This window comes from Oncorhynchus mykiss, chromosome 14 (assembly GCF_013265735.2).
Source record: "Oncorhynchus mykiss isolate Arlee chromosome 14, USDA_OmykA_1.1, whole genome shotgun sequence".
Lineage (NCBI taxonomy): Eukaryota > Metazoa > Chordata > Actinopteri > Salmoniformes > Salmonidae > Oncorhynchus > Oncorhynchus mykiss.
This window is the reverse complement of record NC_048578.1, coordinates 10727258-10736836: the sequence shown is the minus strand read 5'-3', so window position 1 is coordinate 10736836 and position 9579 is coordinate 10727258. Positions and strand designations below refer to the sequence as shown.

The window sequence follows — 9579 nt, the reverse complement described above, 5'->3', positions numbered from 1 at the left end:
AACAAGATGATCTGTATAACTTAAATGATACTGAAGCATGTCAACAGTTAGCATGTGGTTTTCAGTTGGACCAACTTCAAGACTCTGGGAGAAAATTCAAAATCAACAATTTATTTCAGCTTTCCATAGGGATTGAGTTGTCATGACAAACATTTACAAGTACTCTGTAACAGGGCCAATACAAGTGAGCATGTCAACCTTAACAAGTACACACAGTTCCCTGACTGTGGTTCACCTAACATTCCAGTGGCACTGTAACACAGCAAAACTCTCAGCTACAAGTGAAGGACACAACACTAAGGCCTTACAGATTCAGTGATAGAAATTCAAAGCTCATATCCGATTGAGCTGACATATGCAGCGTTTACCGTGAACGCTGTCCTCACTAAAGCGGGAACATTGCCTTGAAATGTCAATCGCGCTGTGAAGCTGAACTTCAGCGATGCGGATTGAATAGTGCACTAACGCTGGACAAAATGAATAACTAAGGAAACATTTATTTCAATATGTCACGTTCTCTAGGCTGTAATGTGTGTTTTTAACAACAAGGACAAAACACATTATAGGAAAATACAAAACTATAAAATGAACAAAGACAAAGCTGCAACAAAAAGATTGACAAAAAAAACCCATTTTGACATGGAAGTGCCAAGTTGGAGTCTTTGTTTCCAGCAGTACATCATAAAGTAGCCATCTCACGTTAAACTGGATGACACTTTTTAACCTTTTTTTCTTTAGTTGGCAAAACCACACAAATAACATGCATCACTAGTGTCATTGTAAAATTACTCAGAACCTCAGTTTGACCATCCTCTGAAATCATGACATTTTGACGAGCTTAAGTGCAATTTTCTGTCCTAACTCTGGCATCACATACATTGTAAATGATATGGCTTACTAGGTAAACAGGCCCATATAAACTGGTAAGAGACATCTTTCATAAACAAAACTATGGTACAGCACTTTCTTGACAAAACAAATCAAAGATCTAAATCACAACGTAAACAACAGCGTACCACTGTACAGTTTATCCTAACATATTTACAGGTTCGTTTCAATTCTCCTGTACAGAGGGGTCATTTCCAAAGTAAAGAAAAAACATGATGCTGTTAAATAGTATGTTAGGCAAATTCAAGCATCACATCTACTTTTTGTTTCAAAGAAGAATTGATTTGAGGAAATTAAACCCAATAACCAGAATTTGGTGGGCTAACAAAATGCTGGTCTCCTCCTGTCTTATATATAATATATATAACATCCTTTATTGTTTTACATAAGGTGATGATGCTCTAGGTGTCCAATACTGATACGATACATGGCCTCGATTAATGATGGCTCTTTGGGCTAAATGCACTTTTCAACAGTATATTTTTGTTCAATCACTAGTTGTATTACACACAACAAAAAGGGGGCATTTTTCTACTTTGAAAGGAACTGTGCAAAATCTGCCCTACAAAATCTGCTCTAAAGCAAAGTGACAGTGTTGCAATTTCTATTGTACAAGGTACTGGGAGATGGTAAGGGACATCTCTACACCGGTGCAGACCCTCATTTCAACATATATACAAGGCACTACGGATAGGAGTCAAGGGTCACACTGCAGGTCTCCCAACAGCCACCTCAGCTCAGTCCGGTCGGAATATAGGATATTTGGGTAAGAATTCTATAAGAATTACCTGTGGAGGGAAAACATTTATTCATTTCACACTTTTATTTTTGAGAATTGAATCTTTCCAGTAGGCCCTGCTCTATTGTACAGTGCATAAAATTACCATATATTTTGCATCTTATGATCTGAGACTTGTAATACTCCATATGTTGGCAAGAATCATATTCTGTTTTAGGGGAACATGAATGGGTTATACTTACATATTCCATCATATTGCTGCTTTCACATTTCCTTTTGCTGAGTTTCCAGTGCAGGCCCAGCTAAAGAGAAGAGGTGAAAGTAAGGACAGACATAACAGCGCACACGCACAGACACCCACATACTGTCTGGGTAGCTAATCTGTCAGATCTCCCCTAGTGTGAGGGGAATTTAGGAAAGGCTTTACAACTACAGTGTGGGTCATAAATATTGGCAACCTTGACAAAGATTAGCAAAATATACTTTATAAAATAAATAATACAAATACTTAGCAGGTAGCCTAGTGGTTAGAGCGTTGGACTAGTAACCGAAAGGTTGCAAGATCAAATCCCAGAGCTGACAAGGTAAAAAATCTGTCTTTCTGCCCCTGAACAAACCCACTGTTCCTAGGCTGTCATTAAAAATAAGAATTTGTTCTTAACTGACTTGCCTAGTTAAATAAAGGTTAAAAAAAAATTGTACACTGAAAACATTTGAAGATTCAATTATTTTATACTAATATGCTCAATTAAATAGATTTGTTCAAGAAGTAATACAACAATTCTAAAAAAGATAAGGGTCAGAATATAGGCATACGTTTTCAGTACTTCAGCACTGTCCCCTTGCGAGGATAATGACCCTGAGCCTTTTTTTTAAATGTTATGAGATTGGAGAGCACAATAGGAGGGGTCTTAGACCATTCCTCCATACAGAATCTTTCCAGATCCTTGATATCCTTCATCAGTGCTTATGAACTGCCCTCTTCAATTCAAACCACCAATTTTCAATGGGGTACAAGTTTGGAGACAGATGGCCATTGAAAAATGTCAATTAACCATTTCTTTGTGGATTTTGATGCACCACCACATCTCACAGTAGGTATGAGGTTATTTTCTGCATATGCTTCCGTTTTTTTCAACACCCAGCCCACCACTGGTATGCGTGGCCAAAGAGCTCTATTTTCATATCATCTGACCATAGACCTGGTGGTTTGATAAACAGCATTGGCACTTGAATTAGAACCGGTGCCATGGTCAGATAACAGGAAAATAGAGCTCTTTGGCCACGCACACCAGTGGTGGGTTTTGTGTTGAAAAACAGAAGCATATGTAGAAAATGACCCCATGCTTACTGTAAAATATGGTATTGGGCTGTATTGCTTCCACTGGTCCTTGTTAAAGGCCAATGGCGTCAAGAACTTTACCAAGTACCAGGACATTTTAGACAAAAACCTGTTTGCCTCTGCCAGGAGGCTGAAACTTGGCCACATGTAGAACTTCCAGTAAGAAAACAACCCCAACACTAATCAGAATTCACAAAGAAATGGTTCATTGACCACAAAATCAACATTTTGCAATGGCCATCTCAGTCTCCAAACTTGTACCACATTAAAGAAAATCGGTGGTTTGAATTGAAGAGAGCAGTCCATAAGCACAGACAAAGGATTTCAAGGATCTGGAAAGATTCTGTATGGAGGAATGGTCTAAGACCCCTCCCAATGTATACTCAGATATCATAAAACATTTTAGAAATAGACTTGTTATCCTCACAAGGTGAGGGTGCTGGAGTATTGATAACAATGTTTATTTACTTGCTAAACAAAATCTCTTTCTTTGAGCAATTGTATTTGTATAAAATAATATAACGGTCCCAGGTGGCTCAGTCGGTAGATCATGGCGCTTGCAACGCCAGGGTTGTGAGTTCGATTCCCACGGGGGACCAGTATGAAAATGTATAGCTTAGAGGGAAATTTGTTTTAAGGGTAAAAGTTTACATGAGGTAACGACCATTATCCATCAGAAACCTGCTACTTTAACATCGCTTAAAGATGGAATGCGCAGTAGGGGGAAACAGCGCTACTGGCCACCCCACTGTTGTTGTTTTTGTTTCCAAGCTGAGGGAGCGTCGTCCAGCATGGTAAAAAAAACAAAAGGTGTGTAGTACATATTGTGCTCTTCTATCGCAAATGGACGTTGCTGTTTCACCATTAACGATTGCTTCACAACTGGCGGAACTGTTATGGTCTTTCAGACAGGTGCTAATATTCCATTTGTTCTTACCTTGTGATATAACCGGTTGTTTTCCCATTCTAACAACTTCTGAATAGATCTTCTCGCCTGTTTGTAAAGGAGCACATACAACATTGAAATGTTTTCTAGTAATTACCTTGACTTCACACTCTTTTACAAATGACAATAACAGCAACCACAGTATTATATGACAAAGAGACATTTATGGACTGAACTCCTTTTACCAGCTTGTCATTTCCACTTCACAATAACACTGGGTTGAGGCACCACCTTTCAGTGGCGTACCCTTCAGCTGGACAGGCCTTCAATGGTGCAATGTATCATTTTTACACACAAGTTGTTATTGCCTGCTTAAGACCAATACGGCTGGATTTGTAAACTAGCCCATGAGTAATGAGTGGGCCTGCTGACTTATGTAGAGTGGGACTGTGCAGCAGACATCACACGAGGGCTGATTGAGACTTACTCTCTTGTTGAGGCATATAACGGGCCACAGACTGAAGCCCACCGTACAGCAACAGCACAGGCAGCCGCAAAGAAGCCACTTCACATTGACAGGCAAGTTCTTCTTCAAGCAAGCGTTCACTCTGCTGATACTGGTTTTAAACTCCTCTGGAGCCACCTGGAGAAGAAGCAGGGGAAGGGAGGAAGGAGTGGATAGGAAATGTCAGACAGAGGAAATGTGGTTGTAATTGGTATAGTTTTTATCTTATTGGTAATTCTCTCTTTGAGACAAATCAGCTCATAATTGTTTTCAATCATTTGAGCTTAAAATTGTTTTTCATCTGAAGCAATAGTGCTGAGCAATTTACCAAAATATCAGTTATTAAACAACTAATTGACTGATATTGGTTACATTTTTGGAATTCTATTTGGTTCAGGTTTTTTCTGTGAGCTCGATGCGCAGTTTCTCCAGAGCTAAATCAGACCAAGCCCGAAATGTGGGATGAAAAAGGGAGTTGTAGTTTCCAACAGGCCAATATTCTTCATAGTTTCGTGGTAATTAACGACAATGACCATAATCCATTGCGTGCCTGGTCTGTGTGTTTCTTTTACACCGGCTACTGTACATTAGGTTAGTGAGGGGCAGACATGAAGGGGGAGAAAAGAGATAGAATAATGCGCAATTGAGAGGGATAGAGAGCAGTTGCTTAGCGAGGCCTTAATTACACTGAAAAATATACAAACGCAGCATGCAGCAATTTCAAAGATTTTACTGAGTTACAGTTCATATAAGGAAATCAGTCAATTGTAATAAATTCAGTAGGCCCTAATCTATGGATTTCACATGACTGGGAATACAGATGTGCATCAATTGGTCAAAGATTCAAAAAAACAATTTTTTAAGTAGGGGCAGGGATCAGAAAACCTGTCAGTATCTGGTGTGACCACTATTTGCTTCATGCAGCGCGACATCTTCTTCGCATAGAGTTGATCAGGCTGTTGATTGTAGCCTGTGGAATGTTGTCCCGCTCTTCTTTAATGGCTGTGTGAAGTTGCTGGATATTGGCGGAAACTGGAACACGCTGTCGTACACGTCGATCCAGAACATCCCAAACATGCTCAATGGGTGACGTGTCCGAGTATGCAGGCCATGGAAGAAGTGGACATTTTCATCTTCCAGGAATTGTGTACAAATCAATGCGACATGGAGCCGTGTATTATCATGCTGAAACATGATGGCAGCGAATAAATGGCACGACAATGGGCCTCGGGATCTGTCATGGTATCTCTGTGCATTCCAATTACCATCAATAAAATGCAATTGTGTTCATTGTCCGTAGCTTATGCCTGCACATACCATAACCCCACCACCACCGGGCATTCTGTTCACAACGTTGACATCAGCAAACCGCTCGCCCTCGTGACACTATACACTCTGTCTCCCATCTGTCCGTTACAGTTGAAACCGGGATTCATCGGTGAAGAGCACATTTCTCCAGAGTGGCAGTGGCCATCGAAGGTTAGCATTTGCCCACTGTCACGACCCTGGTGAGGATGACGAGCACACAGATGAGCTTCATTGAGACTGTTTCTGACAGTTTGTGCAGAAATTCTTTGGTTATGCAAACTCAAAGTTTCATCAGCTGTCTGGGAGGCTGGTTTCAGACGATCCCGCAGGTAAAGAAGCCGGATGTGGAGGTCCTGGGCTGGCGTGGTTACATGTGGTCTGCGGTTGTGAGGCCGGTTGGACGTACTGCCATATCTCTAAAATGACTTTGGTGACATCTTATGGTAGAGAAATTAACATTCAATTCTCTGGCAACAGCTCTGGTAGACATTCCTGCAGTCAACATGCTAATTGCATGCTTCCTCAAAACGTGAGACATCTGTGGCATTGTGTTGTGTGACAAAACTGCACATTTTAGAGTGGCTTTTTATTGTCCACAGCACAAGGTGCACCTGCCATGCTGTTTAATCAGCTTCTTGATATGCCACACCTGTCAGGTAGATGGATTGTCTTGGGAAAAGAGAAATACTCACTAACAGGGATGTAAACAAATTTGTAAACAAAACATTTTTGAAAAATAAGCTTTTTGTGAGTATGGAACATTTCTGTGTTCTTTTATTTCAGCTCATGGTACCAACACTTTACATGTTGATTTATATTTTTGTTCAGTATACTTTGAAGAAGTACAAAATGTGATTTTTGAATTTGATTTTGTCACCAGCGTAGGCAGCAGCTCTTTAGAGATGAGTTGACTTGGAATGTAATAAAATAAAATGTAATATATACAACCAAAATATTTTATTAAAGTGAATAAATGATAAGCAGTAATGGCCAGTCACTACCATCATGGGTCTTCATAATTGTTTTATTCTGTGTTGTTACAGCATTCAACCCACATAATGCATTTAATGTTTAAAGCCGAAATCAAAAACCATGATCATTTTTTAAATAATCAAACTATCTCAAAAGGCACTAATCGCTCAGCAATATGAATAAAAAACAAACACCTGAAAGGGAAAGTAGGAGAAAGGCAACCACTTCCGTGAAAAACTCCTTTAAATTTATATTTTTATTATAAAACCTGTACTGTAGTCTACAGGATCAAAGAGCCTTAGAAAACAAATGGGTGGCCTAGATATTTGGAGATGCTATCCAGAGATCAAATCTCTTACTAGTACGCCTGTAACTTGCTAACCAATCTCTTGTCTATTCACGGCAGAGAGGGACTAAAGGGAGAGATAAGCTCAGTGCCTGTGGCAGCGGCCATCCAAACAACATGAATGGATGCTAATTCCTCTCTGGGTCTGTACGCCATAAAACTGGGGTCGTAATCTTTTATGACAGGATGCAAAGGTCTCTTTGCAAACAGAATAGGAATAAGGGCCTGCTGATCTGCACCCTTCAATCATCATAATTGTGACCTCTTCCATCATGTCACCATTGGTCACAATACTGGAGAGACTTTTTATTGCCCTGCACTTCCCTCTGCCTGCTCTTATCCCTTTAGCCTTTTTGTGTTTGAGTGTCTGACCCAGGAAGCTGCCCTTTCTTGTGCATGGCACAGTCTTTATTTCCTTCTTTTATCACCTGGAGCAGTGTCCCCGACCAACTGGGCTCCAAAGACGGCTTACTCATTGACAGAGCTTCACTTCAGCTTTGGATGCACCGTGGTGTGTTGCTCCATCATATCAAAAGCACTTAAGAAACATAAGAGGTAATTCAGGGATGGTCTGATTTGTCAAAGGGCAAATAGAACAATGGCGCCACCATAATAGCTTAAATTGCTTAATTCGCATCCCAGTCCAAATCATTTGGCAAGCACAAAACATTGCTTTGGGGAAATGCACGAGACGATGCTAATGAATTGGGTTACTGTACCTTTCCCGTGAGTACTGAGGGAAACTCTGTGTCAAATTTGTTGCTCAAGCCAAACCTGTCAAAAAGAAACATACAAAAATGGTAGAGATTAAACAAACTTTCCATTGGACATGTATAAAGTACTATACTGTGACTGTGGGCTGTCTTTTATGGAGATGGAATAACAGACACTGTACTCTCTACAAATAAATACAGACAGCAAAACAAAACAAAAATGCATTTCCTGAATAACCTGTCATTTGTTTCATTATGTGAATAGCTTCCCCTGTTGATACAATTCAATATGATAACAAGGATACACCATATGCATAACGCAGTTGTGGAGACTAGAGGAAGTATACTTGACTATTTCGATAAAAAGCTAAGGAATGGGCCTGGGGAAATTTAAGAACTCGCAAACGCATAGACAGAGGTATGGATGCAAGGACTGACCATCCATGACACCAAAATTACAGTTTTAACCATGTGTTGCAGTTATACAGTGTTTAACATTTATCTACATTGTTTACGAACATTGGAGTAAAACAATGCTTATTTTGCGTTCTGATGGCATAGGACAGTTGGACTAAACTCAGGAGGAGAATAAGTTATATTTTTCTAAAATCAATGGGCATGGCTAACTTAATATCATAAATGTATAGAGCCAAGTCCAAAATGGATTCTAGTTTTGCAGGGAGTAACGTTAGCTTAACACAGAATGTTAAATCTATGGATGGTAGCTAGCAAGCTTGCTGGAAATAGTCTTGGTTCATCACCACAATTTGAATAAGCCAGCCCTGTCAAAATATTCACTAGTTACCGTAGATGTCATGTTGGCTTGTCATTTTTGTTACAGTAGATGCTATGTTAGGCTAGTTTGCAGGCAACCAGTGTAGATAGCTAACGTTAGCTACCTAGTTCGCACAACTATAGTTACGCGAACTAAGTTAGCTAGTCAAATATAAAGCAGGAATAGCAGGTAACGTTACACAATAGATCACCCTTGCCTCATCAATGAAGACAAATGTAACAGTTTTGTCCTAATATAAGACCAGACAGCTGACTGTTATTGCCACGGCCTAGTGGTAAGTTGTATTTCATAGCATTGTTGTGGCAGGCTAGCTAGCTAGCAAGCTGATGAGGTAGAACAACATAACGAATCATAATGACTGCGCTTTGGATTGCTTACACGGTGATGTGCCCGGCCCCTCGCATAATCACAGGTTCTGGGCAATATTTAACAAGATGTTCTTCACTCACTACACGTTCATCTTCCTCGTCTAACTCATAGATGGTATCAAAATCCGCCATGTTGGGTAGTAAGACGCTCATGACGTTTTCGTCACTGCCAGCATGACATCAACAACCAGTAATGCCGCGTTCAAAACAACTGGGAACACGGAAATCTCCGACTTCAGTGCGTTCAAAACAACTGGGAACTTCGGGGGGGAGAGAACTACCTCCGACTGGGAAAATCGTTTTGAACAGTCATCCAACTCGGGAACTCGGACCTCTTTCTTTCCGACCTGAATATCACTGACATCATGATTTGACCGAGCTCAGCCTCCGCAGAGTGTCTGGAAAAGTGACGGATATAATTTCATATCATCTAAATTTATAATTTTTAAAGAATACAATAAAGTAGGCTTCACTGCACTCTATACTCCTCTGTAAACCGGTCATCTCTGTATACCCGTCGCAAGATACACTGGTTGTTGATTATTTATAAAAACCCTATTAGGCCTCACTCCCTCCTATCTGAGATATCTACTGCAGCCCTCATCCTCCCCATACAAAACCCGTTCTGCCAGTCACATTCTGTCAACCCTTAAGCACACACACCCCTGGGTCGCTCATCTTTTCAGTTCGCTACAGCTAGCGACTGGAACGAGCTG

At 40.4% G+C, this 9579-nt stretch overlaps 1 protein-coding gene across 1 annotated transcript; it reads right to left on the bottom strand.

Annotated features, from left to right (window-relative positions):
* Window positions 1-95: 95 nt before the first annotated feature.
* On the bottom strand, window positions 96-9060 carry chic1 (cysteine-rich hydrophobic domain 1). Its single transcript, XM_021561133.2, has 6 exons — window positions 8874-9060; window positions 7706-7760; window positions 4343-4498; window positions 3907-3963; window positions 1870-1929; window positions 96-1676 (listed from the first exon to the last, which is right to left on the bottom strand). The coding sequence occupies exons 1-6, from the start codon at window positions 9014-9016 to the stop codon at window positions 1626-1628; spliced, it is 522 nt and encodes a 173-aa protein (XP_021416808.1). The 5' UTR covers window positions 9017-9060; the 3' UTR covers window positions 96-1625.
* Window positions 9061-9579: the final 519 nt, after the last annotated feature.

Excerpts from the sequence above, each read along its gene's own strand:
- chic1 (XM_021561133.2), bottom strand. The coding sequence starts at position 9,016 with ATGAGCGTCTTACTACCCAACATGGCGGATTTTGATACCATCTATGAG. Across the intron at positions 7,761-8,873 it reads GGGGCCGGGCACATCACCGT|GTTTGGCTTGAGCAACAAAT; the intron begins GTAAGCAATCCA and ends TCTTTTTGACAG. Across the intron at positions 1,677-1,869 it reads GCAGCAATATGATGGAATAT|GTAATTCTTATAGAATTCTT; the intron begins GTAAGTATAACC and ends TTCCCTCCACAG.